The 21,213-nt window shown below is 40.1% G+C and overlaps 2 protein-coding genes across 5 annotated transcripts in view; both read right to left on the reverse strand.

The window, feature by feature from the left end:
* The window catches only part of LOC118388603 (guanine nucleotide-binding protein G(i) subunit alpha-2-like), a 109,464-nt gene extending 107,515 nt beyond the window's left edge, over positions 1–1,949 (reverse strand). Inside the window, exons 1-2 of one of the 3 annotated variants that reach the window (XM_035777826.2) lie at positions 1,751–1,949; positions 1,086–1,229 (exon numbers count right to left, since the gene is read on the reverse strand). In XM_035777826.2, the coding sequence (XP_035633719.1) occupies positions 1,086–1,203 (118 nt within the window). In that variant the 5' untranslated portion in view covers positions 1,204–1,229; positions 1,751–1,949. Of the gene's footprint in view, positions 1–1,085 lie in introns of all 3 variants that reach the window. The other 2 variants (XM_052526944.1, XM_052526943.1) reach the window with 2 other exon arrangements.
* Positions 1,950–12,229: 10,280 nt separating this feature from the next.
* The window catches only part of LOC118388606 (sodium-coupled neutral amino acid transporter 3-like), a 75,402-nt gene continuing 66,418 nt past the window's right edge, over positions 12,230–21,213 (reverse strand). For both annotated transcript variants that reach the window (XM_035777829.2, XM_035777830.2), the window contains one exon: positions 12,230–18,151. In XM_035777829.2, coding sequence (XP_035633722.1) covers positions 18,047–18,151 — 105 coding nt within the window. In that variant the 3' untranslated portion in view covers positions 12,230–18,046. The remainder of the gene's footprint in view (positions 18,152–21,213) is intronic.

The following is a 21,213-nucleotide window of genomic DNA, read 5'->3' on the forward strand; positions in this document are numbered from 1 at the left end:
GTGAATGATCTACCACTGCTTGGAGAGGTCTGAAGAACCCATTACATCCATGAGGTAGTTATCATTAATAGGCACAGCTGAAGAGCAATCAAAGCAAATCAGAAATATTCCCTTAGCTTACAATATTATTATTTATCCTGCTACCATTCAATTTCTCCTAATCCCTCCCTACATTTACATACTGCAGTATTTGAGTTAAAGTATCCCTGCACATTGTAAATGTGGTACTGGCACTGACACTGTATACACTGTAGCTCACATTTCAGTTTTGAATTGTACTTACTTTTTTTTAATTTAATGAGTTATGGTATTTTGATATTGAATACTGCACTGTTGGGTAAGGCTGGCAAATTAAGTATTTCATTATACTTGACATGTTCAGACCTTAGAATTATCAATCACTTAACAGTATACAACCTTTCAGACCTGGGCCTAAAGGCTACATTATGCTGGTATCATTTAGAAACCACTAGATTGTTGGTGTCATTTCAGGTTAGGATATGATAGTTTTTACGGTCTGCTACTTGACTGTAATAAAACCTCGACATAACATTCCGTCAACGCACGACTTTTCTATTTCGAATACTTGAAGAGTTGAGAAAATTCTGGTGGTGAGGCATTCCCCTAATGTATGACAGCAGGAGGAGCGCGGGCTCAAATTTGTGTTTACTGGTTCTGACTAGCCTACTCTGTTCCAGTTGCGCACTGGAGGCTAGAGAACCTTCTATGAAATTAGACAAAAACGCGTCTAGCTGTACATCAAAATGGTTAATGAGAGAGATTCGGTAGCGTCGCAGGATACATGGCCTAGTCCTCCGCGCACATTCTGGACCTCAAAGCTTTACCACGAAAATGTCCTCTATGCATCATGATGCCTAGTCTCGAAAACCCGAAACTAGGCAACAGTCAAACTGAGGCTTATGATTGGGTTGAGACTAATCAACGCCCGTTACGTCGCAAAATTACAATTCAAATAAAATATCGCCAGCTCACAACACCGCAACTGCATACAATGTAGCAAGTGTTCATGCGATTCTACATCGATTGGATTCAGACATTAGAATGGAGTGCTTGATGGTACATACCCAACAGGAGCAGTTTCACTTCTCTCGCCGCCTTCTCCCCATCTTCTCGAAGGTTTTTGTCAATCATTTTGGACCGCTCTTGTGCAGCTTTATCTTCCTGACTCACTGTGCACCCCATGGTTCCAAGTGCACGCTTCAGGACTGCTGTTTTTCGGACAATATCACACAAAAAATGTTGCCTATTTAGGACTGTATGCCTGGGAGCGTTTGAAAAAAAAAGCGTTCCCAGAACAGTGTTGTGAGGTTGAGAAATTAAACTTCCCTTTTGAGAAAAACGACTGGGATATAAGTTTGATTCGTCCACAAACCAGCAAACAAATACTTTATTCGATTTAGTCCCAATTCAGTTCTATTCCAGATGTTGACTCGTTTTTAATATTCCAAAGCCAAATTTGACGCCTATTTTTTCAACCCCAGTGACATGCTATCCAAGCCAATACGGAAAAGTAATTTGTCTGTCATTACGCGGACACTATTTGAGTAACAACAATTTCTTTTGAGGCGCGTCAATAAAATCAGTCAAGTTCACTTTTCAAGATCAGCCTCGCAGGTTACAACGCCAGGAAATGGGCCCACGGAACTTCAGTAAAAAGTATTCCAGCTGTGAAGACGGCAGAGCAGATGGATTCCGTTGCCAACTTGCAATGTAACCAAAATTCACATACCCACTGTGAAGAAGCTATTCTATTTTCTCTTCTTCCTCTGTGTTTAATTTAGTCGTTAAGTGCCGTTATGCATTCTTCTCTTCGTAAAGATTTATCACGTACAAAGCCACACCCGTAACAGCGTGAAGTTCCTCAGTCTGGCCGACAAAACGAAGACAGTTCTTTCACCTCCCAATCCCCTATGCTCCCAATTTAGCAGTGCCAGCCCGTTGCGAAAAACGCCCACCTACTTTGCTTCATGGAAAATGTAGTGTTTCCCTGAAATTGTAGTCTCACTCCGGCGTTCAAATCAAATCACATTTCATTTGTCACATACACGTGGTTAGCAGATGTTAATGGAGTGTAGCGAAATGCTTGTGCTTGTAGTTCTTATGGTGCAGTAATATCTAACAATTCCCCAACAACTACCTAATACACACAAATCTAAAGAGGTGAATGAGAATATGTACATGTAAGTATATGGATGAGCAATGGCTGAGCGGCATAGGTAAGGTGCAATAGATGGTATAACATACAGTATATACATGTGATATGAGTAATGTAAGATATGTAAACATTATTAAAGTGACATTATTTAGAGTGCATTGTATAAAGTGACTAGTTATCAAATTATTAAAGTGGCCAGTGACTGGGTCTCAATGTGGGCAGCAGCCTCTCTGAGTTAGTGATTGCTGTTTAGCAGTCTGATGGCCTTGAGATAGAAGCTTTTTTTCAGTCTCTTGGTCCCAGGTTTGATGCACCTGTACTGACTTCGCCTTCTGGGTGGTAGCGGTGTGAACAGGCAGTGGCTCAGGTGGTTGATGTCCTTGATGATCTTTTTGGCCTTCCTGTGACATCAGGTGCTGTAGGTGTCATGGAGGGCAGGTAGTTTGGCCCCGGTGATGCGTTGTGTAGACCGCACCACCCTCTGGAGAGCCTTGCGGTTGAGGGCGTTGATGTGATATGGTAAAGTTTTGTCAGGGTTTTGGTGACAAGCCAAATTTATTCAGCCTCCTGAGGTTGAATAGGCGCTGTTCCTCCTTCTTCACCACACTGTCTGTGTGAGTGGACCATTTCAGTTTGTCTGTGATGTGTACGCTGAGGAACTTAAAACTTTCCACCTTCTCCACTGCTGTCCCGTCGATGTGGATAGGGGGGTGCTCCCTCTGCTATTTCATGAAGTCCACGATCATCTCCTTTGTTTTGTTGACGTTGAGTGAGAGGTTGTTTTCCTGACACCACACTCCGAGTGCCCTCACCTCCTCCCTTTCGGCTGTCTCGTTATTGTTGGTAATCAAGCCCACTACTGTTGTTTCGTCTGCACACGTTGGAGGAGGACATGGCTACGCAGTCCTGGGTGAACAGGGGGGGCTGAGCACGCACCATTGTGGGGTATTGTTGAGAGTCAGCGAAATGGAGATATTGTTTCCTACCTTCACCACCTGGGGATGGCCAGTCAGAAAGTCCAGGACCCAATTGCACAGGAAGGGGTTGAGACCCAGGGCCTTCAGCTTGATGATGAGCTTGGAGGGTACTATGGTGTTGAATGGTGAGCTGTCGTCAATGAACAGCATTCTTACATGGTGTCGTGTCTTTCGCTATGCCGGATTAAGTGATATGACATGCTATTCTATAAAATTATTTCACCGTAATTAACATCACCTGATTGAGCTAATCATGTAAATGTCATTAACTAGAGAGTTGGGGCACCACAAAATAATATTTATAGAGCTGTTATCTTCCGAATAAACTCTTAAAGACCTAGTAATATTTTACTTCAATATTAATCGTCATCTTAATTCAGTCTCATCTGAAAGTTTTAAATTCTTGGTTATCTTCACGAACCCTGGCTAACAAGTTGAATTAGCAATACAAAATTGGGTTTAATTATTTATTTACTGAATACCTAACTAATCACACAGAATTACACATACACATAATTAATCATAACTTGATTACAAATTACGTCATAAAGGAAAAAGTCCCTGGCGGGCGGAACAGATATGACAGCTTGTTACACAAAAGAAAAGGGTCTGGGTTTGAGTAAAAGAGGGGGAAGACTGAGGAACAAAGGAAGAAACTGTGCTATCGTAAATACAGTATCTTATTCATTCTAAATTACCGCCCATTTGGAAAAGGAAAATGCAATAAATATTTACTCTGAGCAGCCCTTCAGTAGGTTGGTGATAGATTGAAGGCCGTGTTGCAAAACCCAGTCCTTTGAAGAATGTCTCTGGTGGTCAATTGGATACGTTGTAGTAACGTCATTATGTGATAGACGGGATACTCTGTCTGTTCCTTCCTAACCCTCGTTTGCAGCTGCTGTTGCTAACTCAACGGCTAGGAGGTATCACTTCTGTAGTGAATAAGAGTTCAAAGTTCATATCATTCGCAACCAAAACTCACGCTGATGTTGGCTTCGTTCTGTAGTTATTATCTGAACCATTCTGACATCAGACCGTCGTCCTCACATCTTCTCGGAACAGGAGGTTACATTTTCATCAAGGCTTTATATAGTGGAGCGAGAAGGGTGTGTCTGAAAAGTATTATAACCCATGACTCTTCACAGGGGCGGGCCACTGATTGAGCAGAGCCCTAACCTTATGAAAACCCAATTATCACATTTTAGAAGCTAAAATGACATTTAATTCCATCACAAATAATTTCATATTCAAACATTTAAATTGAACAACAATTCCATGTGAATCCGATAACTCTGATGTGTAGACTTTCCACTGTAGAGTTTATGTCATCTTATCATTGATGAGAATGTCTCAGATTACAACCGAACTGACATCATATTCATTAAGTACCACCGCATATGTTCAATTGGTCGAATTACCAGAATATAGTTCATTTCCTCCCACCTTCTGATGTTCCCAGAATCTCTATGTTAACCAAGGGGTTTGAAAATGTAACATCAGTAGGGTATAGAGATGAAAAAGGGGGGAAGAGGTATTTATGACTGTCATAAACCCACCCCCAGGCCAATGTCATGACAGTAGGTATTCCTCTTGTCCAGATGGGATAGGGCAGTGTGCAGTGTGATGGCGATTGCGTCGTCTGTGGACCTGTTGGGGCGGTATGCAAACTGAAGTGGGTCTAGGGTTGCCTGTAAGGTGGAGGTGAATTGATCCTTGACTAGTCTCTCGAAGCACTTCATGACAGAAGTGAGTGCTATGGGGCGGTTAGTTCAGTTATGTTTGTCTTCTTGGGTACAGGAACAATGGTAGCCATCTTGAAGCATGTGGGGACAACAGATTGGGATAGGGAGCGATTGAACATGTCCGTAAACACACCAGCCAGCTGGTCTGTGCATGCTCTGAGGACGTGGCTAGGGATGCCGTCTGGGCCAGCTGCCTTGCGAGGGTTTACACGTTTAAATGTTTTCCTCACATCAGCCATGCAGAAGGAGAGGCGGAGGGGTGCAGTCCTTAGCAGGCAGTGACAGTGGCACTGTATTATCCTCAAAGCGGGCAAAGAAGGTGTTTAGTTTGTCTTAAAGCTTGACTTTGGTGTCCGTGACGTGGCTGGATTTCTTTTTGTAGTCCGTGATTTCCTGTAGACCCTGCCACATATGTCTTGTGTCTGGGTCGTTGAGAATTGCGACTCCACCTTGTCCCTGTACTGGCATTTCGCTAGTTTGATTGCCTTGTGGAGAATAGCTACACTGTTTATATACAGACATATTTCCATACCACTTTCCATGGTTAAATGCGGTGGATCACGTTTTCAGTTTTGCGCAAATGCCACCATTCATCCACAGTTTCTGGTTAGGGTAGGTTTTAATAGTCACAGTGGGTACAACATCTCCAATGCACTTCTTTATAAACGCACTCTTTGAGTCAGTGTAAAGGTCAATGTTGTTCTCTGTGAATGACCGGAACATATTCCAGTCTACGTGATCAAAACAATCTTGAAGCATGGCTTCCGATTGGTCGGACCAGCGTTGAATGGTTCTCGTCACTGGTACATCCTGTTTGAGTTTTTGCGGAAGGAGCAAGACGGAAGGAGCAAGATGGTGTCATGGTCAGATTTGCCGACGGGAGGATGGGCTTTGTATGTATCGCGGACGTTAGAGTAGCAGTGGTCGAGGCTATTGCGCATGCGCGTAGCGCAATCAATATGCTGAAAGAATTTAGGTAGACTTGTTCTCAAATTTGCTTTGATAAAATCCCCAGCTATAATAAATGCAGCATCAGGATGTATGGTTTACAGTTTGCATATAGTCCAGTGAAGTTCCTTAATGGCCATCTTGGTGTCTGCTTGATGTGGAATGTACACAGCTGTGACTATAACTGATGAGAATTCTCATGGTAGGTAAAATGGCCAGCACTTGATTGTAAGGAATTCTAGGTCAGGTGAGCAGAAGGACTTGAGTTTCTGTATGTTGTTATAATTACACTATGAGTCGTTAATCATAAAGCATACACCCCCGCCCTTCCTTTTCCCAGAGAGGTGTTTATCTCTGTTGGCGCAATGCATGGAGAAGCCCGGTGGCTGATCCGATTCCGAACATATCCCGAGAGAGCCATGTTTCGTGAAACAGAGAATGTTACAATCTCTGATGTCTCTCTGGAATGCAACACTTGCAAAAATTTTGTCTAACTTGTTGTCAAGAGACTGGACATTGGCTAGTAGTATACTCGGGAGCGTGTGCGATGTGCACGTGCCTGGCCAGGCGGTCGCTTTGTCTGCTCCTTCTGCGGCATCGTTGTTTTGGATCGCCAACTAGAATTAGCGCAATTGTCCTGGGTGGTGAACCGAACAGAGGATCCGTTTCGGGAAAGTCGTATTCCTGGTCGTAATGATGGTAAGTTGACGTTGCTCTTATATGTAATAGTTCTTCCCGGCTGTATGTAATAAGACTTAAGATTTCCTGTGGTAACAATGTAAGAAATAATTGATTTTTAAGAAATACTGCATTGTTTTCTAAGAACTCGAAGTGAGGTGACCATCTGTCAGCGCCATACTGCTGTCATGTTCAATGAGAGATACAGTCCCAGTCAAAAGTTTGAACACCTACTCATTCCAGGTTTTTTTTTTTTTTTTACTATTTTCTACATTGTAGAATAATAGGGAAGACATTAAAACTATGAAATAACACATATGGAATCATGTAGTAACCAACAAATTGTCAAACAAGTCAAAATGTATTTGAGATTTTTCAAAGTAACCACCCTTTGCCTTGATGACAGCTTTGCACATTCTTGGCATTCTCTCAACCAGCTTCATGAGGTAGTCACCTGGAATGCATTCCTTCTTAATGCGTTTGAGCCAATCAGTTGTGTTGTGACAAAGTATGGGTGGTATACAGAAGATAGCCCTATTTGGTAAAAGACCAAGTCCGTATTATGGCAAGAACAGCTCAAATAAGCAAAGGGAAACGACAGTCCATCATTACGTTAAGACATGAAGGTCAGTCAATCCTGAAAATTTCAAGAACTTTGACAGTTTCCTCAAGTGCAGTCACAAAAACCAACAAGCGCTATGATGAAACTGGCTCTCTTGAGGACCACCACAGTAAAGGAAGCCCCAGATTAACCTCTGCTGTAGAGGATAAGTTCATTAGAGTTAACTGCAACTCAGATTGCAGCCCAAATAAATGCTTCACAGAGTTCAAGTAACAGACACATCTCAACATCAACTGTTCAGACCTTCATGGTCGAATTGCTGCAAAAAAAACACTACTAAAGGACACCAATAAGAAGAAAATACTTGCTTGGGCCAAGAAACATGAGCAATGGACATTAGACCGGTGAAAATCTGTCCTTTGGTCTGATGAGTCCAAATTTGAGATTTTTGGTTCCAACCGCCGTGTCTTTGTGAGACACTGAGTAGATGAATGGATGGTCTCTGCATATGTGGTTCCCACATGAAGCATGGAGGAGGAGGTGTGATGGTGTGCGGGTACTTTGCTGGTGACACTGTCTGTGGTTTATTTAGAATTCAAGGGAAACTTAACCAGCATGGCTACCACAGCATTCTGGTTTGCGCCTAATTTGTTTTTCAACAAGACAATAACCCAAAACACACCTCCAGGCTGTGTAAGGGCTATTTGACCAAGAAGGAGGGTGATGGAGTGCTGCATCAGATAACCTGGTCTCCACTATCACCCGACCTAAACCCAATTGAGTTGGTTTGGGATGAGTTGGACCGCAGAATTAAGGAAAAGCAGCCAACAAGTGCTCAGCATATGTGGAAACTCCTTCAAGAGTGTTGGAAAATCATTCCTCATGAAGCTGGTTGACAGAATGCCAAGAGTGAGCAAAGCTGTCATCAAGGCAAAGGGTGGCTTCTTTGAAGAATCTAAAATATATTTTTATTTGTTTAACACTTTTTTGGTTACTACATGATTCCCCATGTGTTATCTCATAGTTTTGATATCTTCACTATTATTCTACAATGCAGAAAGTTGTAAAAAATAAAGTAAAACCCTTGAATGAATAGGTATGTCCAAACTTTTGACTGGTGAGTGACTGAGTGTCACGTTCTGACCGATCTTGACTACTCTTCCTCAGATGACGAGGAGAACCGTTACACTGAGAGCATTTTCATTTGATATCTCATTAACTCTAAGTTTGAGTTATCTAATTTAGTTTAGCAAAAATCAGATTACATTTTTCTCATTGCAATGAATAGGATAAGGTCAATTTCATTAGAGTGAAAATTGCTTACAGGACTCTATTTCGTCTTGAAAACATAATTCATTGTTGTAGGGGAAATTAAATAAAACTAGTGATTCCAGGCTTTACAACTAGATGCACATCTTTAGGTCTATCTAGTTTTATTTTTTGGAGTTTTTACTTGTATTTATTTTAAGCTTGTTACAAGACTAACTCATCATCTTAAGAGACCTGTCAACATTGCTCTGATTGTTTAACAGTTGATAATAGATATAGAATAAATTACTCTACTGTATTTGTTTAGTCAAAGCTCTAAATTCAGTGCCATAAAACTTAAATTAGTAGCTGGGGTGTTTATTTGCTTCAATCACTGAACACAACCGGTGCTTATTATAGACATTTTTCTATTTGAGCCAGGTGTCTATTTCCTTAATGCACACAGCTTCTGCTCAATAAAATGTTGAAAAGACTACCACACTGTTTATTGTGACCAGTTTAAACATGATTAGGTCCATTCTCTCACTTCTTGCACCTTGTATCACCACCTAGTTGAGCTGACCATGTCAAACCACACAGCTGTCTCATCCATGGCAATGATGTTGCTCTCCGCAATCTTCTTTTGCGTAATCTGTAATCTGTACTCACTGAAGTTACATTTTACATTTACATTTAAGTCATTTAGCAGACGCTCTTATCCAGAGCGACTTACAAATTGGTGCAAACACCTATGACACCCAGTGGAACAGCCACTTGCATCTAAATCTTGTTGGGGGAGAAGGGGGGGGGGAGAAGGGGGGGGAGAAGGGGGGTGAGAAGGATTACTTACCCTTACTTCACTCGTAAACAATTTATTTAGACCTGATGTTTATTTGAAACAGCTGTTTATTTGTGGAAATATGTGCCAATGGCACGCCAAAGGGACGGACGACTATGTTTCATTTATGTTTTACGGTATGCAGAGTTTGTAAGCATCTCACTTATGGCTCTTGGGTGTCCCCTTGTGGTCTTGGGTGTGCACACAAGTCTGTATGATCAGAATGAAAACATACATTCCAAATACTAACCATTTTCATTAATTGACTCAGGATGCATTATTTATCTTAATCATTGAATCAGAGCTCAAAACCTCAAGACACTGAATGTCAGCTATTAAGATCAGATAAATTAGACTGTATACTCTGTGGTAGTATGCCTACTGGTCATTTCCTCACAGCCAACTGATATGGCAGGGACTGTATCTGAATGTTAGTGAACCATATTTGACTGACAAATATTCCAGTTGATGAGCTCTCTTGAGCAGAGTAGCTGTGTTAGCTTGTTGTCAGCACAGAAGACATACCACTTCAGCTTAAGCACAGCAGCCTACACTCATTAATCCCCAAGGCCCCTTTTCAAAGTTAATTACATTTCGGTATTGACAATTGCTGGAGGAGTAATGAAATGAACTTATTCATAATAGACAGTATAAAAGAAACACACTTGTATCAAATGTGTCCACATCTTGGGCAGAATGATCTTTCACTGTCTGATGATGGCTCATTACAACAGGGCTATTTTTTGCTTTGTCGAAATGTACTTTAATTGTTTCCCTGCCAAGCCAATCTTAAAACAAAAAGTGTAGTTCAAAATGATACTCTCTTTGTAAAATGCCATCTGAATGGAACAAAACCTATTAACTCTGCAAGTAAGTTAAGAACAAATTCTTACTTACAATGGCGGCCTACCCCGGCCAAACCCGGACGACACTGGGCCAATTGTGCGCTGCCAATTGGACACCCAATCACAGCCTAATGTGACACAGCCTGGATAGACTAATCTTGTTTTAAAATCCATGAATTCGTATAGCTTCTCAACACCAATACACTGTTCCGATATTCTGTTCCAATATTGAAGTATAAAATAAGTGTTTGTTGATTGATGGAGGGGTTTTGACAAGTTAGTGATCTGTTGAAACCTAGTGATTCATTGTCACCATTGGCAACTATACAGTGTCAGTTAAGGCCAGCGTGCATTTTCACATGAACATAAACACATCATCATCATACTTCAGTGAGCAATCTGCCTGGGAGAAGTAAACAGCACTGCTTAAAATAGAGGCGATGGGACAGAATGTGTGTGATTTGTGTGTCTGTTTGATGAACATCAACTGTTAACTTATTTTCTTCCATGGTATGAAGAAATATGTTTATTATAGGTTTATTTAGTACATAGTGCCATCGAAAGGGACATACAGTGGGGCAAAAAAGTATTTAGTCAGTCACAAATTGTGCAAGTTCTCCCACTTAAAACGATGAGAGAGGCCTGTAATTTTCATCATAGGTACACTTCAACTATGACTGACAAAATGAGAAAAAATTAGAAAAGAAATCCAGAAAATAACATTGTTGGATTTTTAATGAATTTATTTGCAAATTATGGTGGAAAATAAGTATTTGGTCAATAACAAAAGTTTATCTCAATACTGTTATATACCCTTTGTTGGGTATATAACACAAGATTTTCACACACTGTTGCTGGTATTTTGGCCCATTCCTCCATGCAGATCTCCTCTAGAGCAGTGATGTTTTGGGGCTGTTGCTGGGCAACACAGACTTTCAACTCCCTCCAAAGATTTTCTATGGGGTTGAGATCTGGAGACTGGCTAGGCCACTCCAGGACCTTGAAATGCTTCTTACGAAGCCACTCTTTCGTTGCCCGGCGGCGGTGTGTTTGGGATCATTGTCATGCTGAAAGACCCAGCCACGTTTCATCTTCAATGCCCTTGTTGATGGAAGGAGGTTTTCACTCAAAATCTCATGATACATGGCCCCATTTATTCTTTCCTTTACATGGATCAGTCGTCCTGGTCCCTTTGCAGAAAAACATCCCCAAAGCATGATGTTTCCACCCCCATACTTCACAGTAGGTATGGTGTTCTTCGGATGCAACTCAGCATTCTTTGTCCTCCAAACACGACGAGTTGAGTTTTTACCAAAAAGTTATATTTTGGTTTCATCTGACCATATGACATTCTCCCAATCTTCTTCTGGATCATCCAAATGCTCTCTAGCAAACTTCAGACGGGCCTGGACATGTACTGGCTTAAACAGGGGGACACGTCTGGCACTGCAGGATTTGAGTCCCTGGCGGCGTAGTGTGTTACTGATGGTAGGCTTTGTTACTTTGGTCCCAGCTCTCTGCAGGTCATTCACTAGCTCCCCCCGTGTGGTTCTGGGATTTTTGCTCACTGTTCTTGTGATCATTTTGACCCCACGGGGTGAGATCTTGCATGGAGCCCCAGATCGAGGGAGATTATCAGTGGTCTTGTATGTCTTCCATTTCATAATCATTGCTCCCACAGTTGATTTCTTCAAACCAAGCTGCTTACCTATTGCAGATTCAGTCTTCCCAGCCTGGTGCAGGTCTACAATTTTGTTTCTGGTGTCCTTTGACAGCTCTTTGGTCTTGGCCATAGTGGAGTTTGGAGTGTGACTGTTTGAGGTTGTGGACAGGTGTCTTTTATACTGATAACAAGTTCAAACAGGGGCCATTAATACAGGTAACGAGTGGAGGACAGAGGAGCCTCTTAAAGAAGAAGTAACAGGTCTGTGAGAGCCAGAAATCTTGCTTGTTTGTAGGTGACCAAATACTTATTTTCCACCATAATTTGCAAATAATTTCATTAAAAATTCTACAATGTGATTTTCAGGATTTTTTTTCTCATTTTGTCTGTCATAGTTGAAGTGTACCTATGATGAAAATTACAAGCCTCTCTCATCTTTTTAAGTGGGAGAACTTGCACAATTGGTGGCTGACTAAATACTTTTTTTGCCCCACTGTATTTGGTGCAATAGGACCTATTTAGAAGTTCCAAAATCATGATGATGAAAAATCCCAAAGTATAATGTTATTTTATTATTTTTATTGCAACATTGTTTACAGTACAATTACTGCCAGCAATGTATTCAAATATATTGATATACAAGAAAATAAAGACATAAAAGGAAGGGCAAATAGGTTTAAAAGCACTTTAAAATGATTACATTTATCTTTTTAATTATCAAACTAAAACTGTACCTGCTATTTACATTATGCAAACTAGATATGCATATTGAATGAAAAGGGTTTACATTTATATACATTATTTATAATATTTCATTAAAGTTGTTATAAACTCATATACCAATTTCATTAAATCACACAAGGAAATGAGAGTTTGATACTGTATGGAGCAAGTTACCAGACTCGTCAAGGTATCAGATCAGCCACTTTTACAATGTCGCCCCCTGGTGCTAATAAATTATATTTATAAGGGCTGATACTGTATGTCACAGATTTTTGTATTTTTTATTTAACTAGGCAAGTCAGTTAAGAACAAATTCTTATTTTCAATGACAGCCTAGAAACAGTGGGTTAACTGCCCTCTTCAGGGGCAGAATGACAGATTTTTACCTTGTCAGCTCGGAGATTCGATCTTACAACCTTTCGGTACAACCTTTCGGTTACTAGTCCAGAATAATATACCAGTAACAGTTGTATATGGCATCAGAATAACACAAACATGTTGTTCATGACTTTAAACATGGATTTTTATCTAAATGGAAACATAATCATCTGTTAAGCTATGACATAAATGACTAATAGACAGAGAGAGCAGAGCTGAGCTGAGCTGAGCTGGCTGATACTGACCAGTCTTTCTATATACTGGAACATGCAGAATGGTCATCATTCTCTGAGGAAGAGTTGATCAATGATTGATTGAGAGAGGACTTTTTTTGCCCTCACATCTAGGTTTGACAGAACAATGATACAATACTTGTGTACAATATTACAGCACTCACTGTATGTAATGTTGAATCTGCAACTTCATCACAAGCAAAACAACAGAGAGAGACAAGGGACATTTCACCTGATCTATCAAACCTGCTCAACACAAGGAGTTGGCAGACAGGGATGTTTAAAAAACTGACCAGAAATAATATGCCACTCATACCTGACAACACTCTAGTCTGAAATTATGAAAGGTTTAGTCAGGCTTTTAAATCTTACATACTCATTAAATACTGCATAATGATAAGAGATCAACACTTCAGTTACACTTATGGTTAATGAATCCCTTGATTGTTTCACAATACAATATAGTGTATAAGTAACCACAATTCAAATACAATACATCCATGCTTCATTTCAACAACATGGACACACTTACAATCCTCACAGTACATCCACTGTACACAGTTGTGTTCTTTCCATATTGAAGCAGATGAACAGACATACACCATGTTCACACACCATGTTCACACTTAAATCATTGCAGGACTGCTGAGCACTATGCAGACACCGAACAGGAGAGAAAGAGCTTCAAGTAGTTGGAGGAAACATCCTTGTACCATGTTAGACCGTAAATACATATATTTTTGTAACGTAACATACACAGGATTATATAACTTACTTAGGATTTAGACACATGTTCATAGATGGTTATTACAAATGGTAGTCCGTTAAAATCAGATCTATAAAATGTATGAGTATCTTACAAATAAATTGTTTGCATGTCAATTGATTAATTGGCTATCGGAAAAAGTTGTGCTTATCAGCTGACAGTGCTATAACTAACCACCTACTTTGCAGGGATGTTAGAGAGACATTGACACCACATTGTGTTCTCATCATGGCACCATGTCACTAGACTAATCTTTAGTTAGGGACCAAGCTCAAAAATGGGCTTGTCCTGGAAATAACTATATTTACACACGCCATCCTTGATTCTCCACGTAATGAATTGACCCTGTGAGTTTTTAATTTTTTTTGTTTTGTTTATCTCTGATTACTCTTAGTAAATGTTCAGAAACAGCATATCAACAAACCTGGGTAGAGAGCCTCCTCTTACACTTAGAACACTGGTCCTAGATCAGTGAGCCATCTCAATATCAAAACATGACGATGCAGAGATATACACCCCCACTGATCCCGGATGAGGTTAACAGTACCCTCCACCTCCAACACCTCGATAATAGACTCTCATACTGAGGAGGCAGCTCATAGCCAGGCTTTCCTTCCATTTTAGACATCAGAGCTGCTCCTCGAATCATGAAAAAGCTATTCTGATATAGTTCATTGCACATATCGAAGAGACACACCAATGTGAAATGCTAGCCTTAATACTGTTGCTGAGGATAGACTGAAAAGTCCATACCCAATCTTTCTTTATCAAAAAAATAATGGAAAAAAAAATATATATATATATCTGTATATATAGTACCAGTCAAAAGTTTGGACACACCTACTCATCCCAGGATTTTTCTTTATTTTTACTATTTTCTACATTGTAGAATAATAGTGAAGACATCAAAACTATGAAATAGCACATATGGAATCATGTAGTAAACAAAAACATGTTAAAGATATATATTGGAGGTATATTGGAGATTTGAAATTCTTCAAAGTCGCCACCCTTTGCCTTGATGACAGCTTTTCACACTCTTGGCATTCTCTCAATTAACAGGTGCGCCTTGTTAAAAGTTCATTTGTGGAATTTCTTTCCTTCTTAATGCGTTTGAGCCAATCAGTTGTGTTGTGACAAGGTAGGGGTGGTATACAGAAGATAGCACTATTTGGTTAAAGACCAAGTCCATATTATGACAAGAACCCCTCAAAAAAGCAAAGAGAAACGACAGTCCATTATTACTTTAAGACATGAAGGTCAGTCAATGCCGAAAATGTCAAGAACTTTGAAAGTTTCTTCAAGTGCAGTCACAAAAACCAACAAGCGCTATGATGAAACTGTCTGTCATGAGGACCACCACAGGAAAGGAAGACCCAGAGGATAAGTTCATTAGAGTTAACTGCACCTCAGATTGCAGCCCAAATAAATGCTTCACAGAGTTCAAGTAACAGACACATCTCAACATCAACTGTTCAGAGGAGACTACTTGAATCAGACCTTCATGGTCGAATTGCTGCAAAAACAACACTACTAAAGGACACCAATAAAAAAAAAAACTTGCTTGGGCCAAGAAACACGAGCAATGGACCAGTGGATCTGTCTGATGAGTCCAAATTTGAGATTTTTTGTTCCAACTGCCGTGTCTTTGTGAGACACTGAGTAGATGAACGCATGTGGTTCCCAAATGAAGCATGAAGCATGGTGACACTATCTGTGATTTATTTAGAATTCAAGGGACACTTAACCAGCATGGCTACCACAGCATTCTGCAGCGATACACCATCACATCTGGTTTGCACTTAGTTTGACTATCATTTTCAACAGGACAACCTTTTCCTTCCCTTTATTTAACTAGGCAAGTCAGTTAAAACCTATTTGGGATAGGGGGCAGTATTTTCACTTCCGGATGAAAAGCGTGACCAACGTAAACTGCCTGCTACTCAGGCCCAGAAGCTAGGATATGCATATAATTGGTAGATTTGGATGGAAAACACTCTAAAGTTTCAAACACGGTTACAATTATGTCTGTGAGTATAACAGAACTTATTTGGCAGGCGAAACCCCGAGAGCAAACCATCCAGGAAAAAAGAAATTGAGGTGACTGTGTTTTCTATTAGTTTTCTATGGGGAACTAGATTTATGAGCCACCTGGTTGCAGTTCCTATGGCTTCCACTAGATGTCAACAGTCTTTAGTAATTGGGTGATATTTTTCCTTAGAGAAATCAAGAAGTAGCCCTTTCCTTTCTGTATGTCAAGCCAAGTGTACTCTTTTGTTTGTTGCGTGCTCCACGTTGATTTTATCTGCTATTGAACACAGTATATTCCATCTTAAATTGTATCAATTATTTACGTTTTAGTATACCTAAAGTTGGATTCATTGTTTAATGTTTGGACCAAGTTTACAGGTAACTTATTAGATAATTTGTAGTCATGTTGTGCGAGTTGGAACCAGTGTATTTCTGATTCAAACGTGCCAAATAAATTGACATTTTGGGGATATGTAAACAGAGTTTATCGAACAAAAGAACCATTTGTGATGTTTCTGGGACATATTGGAGTGCCGACAGAAGAAGATCTTCAAAGGTAAGGCATGAATTATATCGTGATTTCTGAATTTCGTGTCGCACATGCTTGGTTGAAATACGATTTCACGTGTTTGTATGATGGGGTGCTGTCCTCAGATAATCGCATGGTTTGCTTTCGCCGTAAAGCCTTTTTGAAATCTGTCATGGTGGCTGGATTAACAAGAAGTTAAGATTTAATTTGGTGTATTACACTAGTGATTTTATGAAAGTCAAATATTTCTAATAATTTATTCTGAATTTCGCGCTCTGCAATTTTCCGCTAACGGAACGTCAAGCCGTAACAGGTTTTAAGACCAAATCCTTATTTTCAATGACGGCCTAGGAACAGTGGGTTAACTGCCTTGTTCAGGGGGAGAACGACAGATTTTTACCTTGTCAGCTCAGGGATTCGATCGTGCAACCTTTCGGTTACAAGTCCAACTCTCTAACCATTAGGCTACCTGCCACCCGATGACCCACCACACCTCCAGTCTGTAAGGGCTATTTGACCAAGAAGAAGAGTAATGGAGTGCTGCATCAGATGATCTGGACTCCACAATCACCTGACCTCAAACTAATTGAGATGGTTTGGGATGAGTTGGTGAAGAGTGAAGGAAAAGTAGCCAACAAGTGCTCAGCATATGTTGGAACTCCTGTTGGAAAAGCATTCCAGGTGAAGCTGGTTGAGAGAATGTGCAAAGCTGTCATCAAGGCAAAGGGTGGCTACTTTGAAGAATCTCAAATATATTTTGATTTGTTTAACACGTTTTCGTCTACGACATGACTCCATATGTGTTATTTCATCGTTTTGATGTCTTCACTATTATTCTACAATGTAGAAAATAGTACAAATGAATAAAACCCTTGAATGAGTAGGTGTGTCCATACTTTTGACTGATACTGTATATATATCATACTGTATTGTAATGGTAGAGTCATAAGACTGCACACACTGTACAGTTGCATATCAGTTGCATGGTTCCATCCTCTGATATCTGTGAGGAATGAAGCCGAGCGTGTAGATTAAGGATGGCATCTGGCCACCGGGGTGACAACACCAGCACGGGTCACTGGACGTTGCCACAGTAACCACCGCTCTGCCTCTGTCCAATAGCATTTAATGCCACATTCCCTCAGCTATTGTACCGAATATTGCCATGACCTAACTACATCAATAACTTAACACAGTAGACTTGGCCTACAAATATGAAAGAACTGCCCAGCCTCCAACGATCTGTTCTGTCTTCTTCTCCCCTACTGAAAGCTATGTGGTTATCTAGACTGGAGTGTGGCAGTTAGATTCTTGCTGTGATTGACAGATTACACGTTTATAGGGTAATAGATTATGGGTCTGGTCTGGAGGGCAGGCCTGGAATGGGAGGTGGTGGCAGATTCAGCAAGCCAGCATGACTTTCCATTTCTTTCTAATGCACTATCGTCTTCCCCAGGAAAGTATGTTGGCCTTTCCCTCTATACACAGTTTGGCTGGGGCTACAATTCCATGGACCTTGAGTGAGAAGCAGTCCAACGAGGAGCAGAAACCTCCAGAAGATTGAATTCCCCATCTCTAGACACTATGGCCCACTCATTCTGGAGGAAGAGATAGTGCATCTTCTACTAAATATGATCCATGACAACACAGAGAAAATACAATACAGGTCTAGATTTACAATATAAAAACAGAAGACTTATAGAAGGAGCCTAATGACCGCTGCTGGCTTTGCTACTCCCCGACGTCCAATCAATGAGGATAAAGCTGAGGCTCATTACCATAAACAGGAAGCCTATTCCAGCGAAGCAGGCAGCCTGCGAGAGAGAGGGAGGCAGAGGAGAGGGAGAGTGAGAGAGAGGTAATGCGCACAGTTGATTAGTTTCAGCCTTCATGAACTCAAAGTGATTAAACCACCATTATTGTAGTCTGGGTCCTGTGTACCAATTTCTTTACGTGAATTATGATATTAGTGTGGCATGACATTAAAACTGCATTACTCACTCAGCACATATTTCAAATGAATACTGAATGGATGAGTGAATACATTTAATCTGCATCATCTATATTTCGCACTTCAAACATTGTTTCAGCACATAATCTTCAGGCACTCTCTCTGTAGATATTCTAATCCAATTGAAAGCTCATAGTCAAATTCCGGTAGCACTTTTTAATAACTCCACATAATAAAGCATTTATAATGGATTAGTAAATAGTTTATTTATCATTTATTAATCTTTACTCTGATCATTAATATAGGTCCTTATAAACCATTTACTAATCATTAGTTACGTATTTTTATGAGTGGCCTCGTCTGAAATGTGTGCTATTTATACTTTATAAATGTTTTGAGTGACCAGTGGAATTTCACACAAAAAGATGGACTTGACATTGGTAGACGTTTCAGCAGAACCCGATGCTCCTTAATAAGGTCTCAAAATAGCCCAGAACAAATCAATGGTCAAAGACACAACACAGGATGTTAAAGGAAACATGTTGAACATTTAATTCACAAAACCTGTTGTGAAACACCTGTTGCAAGGGCTTAAGGAAGAGTTCTAATGTGAACGTTTTGCTAATGTTGTCAACCTGGAGAACACAAACTAATCATTAAAAATGGAGATGTAGTTACACACAACAGCTGTCCAGACCGGCCATTTTTTTTCTCAAGTGGATTTTTATTCCTTTATTCCTACTACTGAACTGTGATCTAGGTGGAGATTTTACATGTCTGATTTGCACGTAGAAATGTTACATGTATAACATTTAAACACTTCCTGTGCTTCAGTCTTTTAACCGCAGACTATTTTGGGCCTCTGAAGGTAGTAACTCTTTAAACGTAATGGCAAAATCATTTATTCAGATATTTATTCATTTCCTTACCTCATAAACAGTCTGCTCTTAATCTCTCAGTGGACAGATTCTGCTTGTAAACCGAAGAATCGTTCGAGACGGGATGGAATGCGTAGGATAAAGAGCAGCAGTAGTTCGGGTATTTGGGTTTTCGCCACTGGATTATATGGACATCTGATTCACAAACACATTTTACCGTCTCTACCGGTCGCACCACTCAAAAACTAGCAATAGAGCATTGCAAACGTGGACATTTCACACCTCTCCATGTGCTACATTCAACGCCATGACCCTGGCGTTGAGCTGAGGGCAACTGTAAATTCAAATCACTATTCACCTCTGTAAAGGATGTCACGCTGCTTTAGTACCACTTACTCCTGATTTTGGCGCATACCGAGCTCGAACCAGGAACCTCTGCTTTACAAACACACGTGACCCTCCTCTCTCAAGCGTCTCTACCGGTCACACCACTCAAAACACACCAATTGAGCAGCACAAACAAGGACACTTAAGGCTATGGAGTAAATGTCACACTTCTCTATGTGCCACACAAGGATTGAGACTTTGCAAACCGGAACTCCCAATTTCTACACACGTATGGACCCAGAATTTAATCACGCAGGCGCAGCTGAACAAATGATGCAATATTTTATTTCTGGGTTAACTGAGATAGAGTACCACAGTATGAGTCGTTACACACCCATAAAACCTAGCTGTCTTTTAGAAACATTTTTAAAATAATGGCTGTGATTCGTGTAGGCTTACCCTGGCATGACGTTTTGATAACCGTGTAATTATCTCTTGGACAAGGTGACTTGTTCACCAATTTGTAAGTCGCTCTGGATAAGAGCGTCTGCTAAATGACTTAAATGTAAATGTAATGTAAATGTATTTGCTCCCAAAAATGAAATGCTAATTAGCTGCTAATGTGGCTATCATAAAGAACTACAAATGCCATGATCATCTGGACAAGACTGCCGTATCGAGTAAGAATCTCTGGATTTAACTATCTAATATTAGCTAAATGTAGTAATGAATAAATTGGGAATATTTCTTTAAATTCACAATTCTGTGAGTTTTATTGTGCAAGTTTTAAATTGACACAGTACCTGTTAGCAAATGTGTCAGTGAGAGATAACTTGCCGGAGCTTGCAGGGATGTGTAGTATTGCATGATGTATACTTTGATGCTAGTTATCATTTTCAAATCTGAGAGTAAATAGAGCCAAATATATTGATAAAAGTCACCTTGTCCGAGATGAATGATCTTATGAATCATTGTTTAACACTATAAAAGGTGTTTATAAATCTGTGATTAGTTTACTAACATTTACAAATGTGGGAGTAATGATTACTAAATGATGAATTAACTATTTACTAATCCATTATAAATGCTTTATTACATTGAGTTATTATAAAGTGTTACCCAAATTCCTTCTATTATGTGCACTTATGCTTAATTGTCCACATGCCCATACTTAATAGACATAAAATATACGTGTCGTGTGTGTAAAAAATGTATTATCTTTAACCCCCTAAGGTCGACGTCTGTGCCCGGTGGAAATCTAATTAAGGTAATAAAAATATCCCCATAAAAATCAGTCCGTTTAAGCTACAGATATCGTTTTATTGCATTGGATGTGTCTCAATCCACCGCATCCACTTATGATGCACTTCCACATCTACGATAAAAGGCGACAGAGCTAGAGTTTGTCAGACCATGAGGCATCCCGAAAATCGTTCTTCTCACAAAACCTTCTGTAACTTACGAACGGTTTGGCCTAAGAACTATTATGACCCCTCTATGGAAAGGCCTCAAAGGGCTCACAAGACTCGTCTGAAGGTCCCCCGGTACCAGCTGAAAAAAATGTATATATGGAAGTAAATATGGAGACTGTTTAATGCCAAAAATAAGGGGTTAAATAACTCAGATGTAGTGGAGACACTTCAAAACAAACTTCCTTTACATTTTTTTTGGGGGGGGGGACTATCTGTTCCATGTAGTGAGTCTGTTATTCAATGCATTT

Source organism: Oncorhynchus keta, chromosome 10 (assembly GCF_023373465.1).
Source record: "Oncorhynchus keta strain PuntledgeMale-10-30-2019 chromosome 10, Oket_V2, whole genome shotgun sequence".
In the NCBI taxonomy this organism is placed as follows: domain Eukaryota; kingdom Metazoa; phylum Chordata; class Actinopteri; order Salmoniformes; family Salmonidae; genus Oncorhynchus; species Oncorhynchus keta.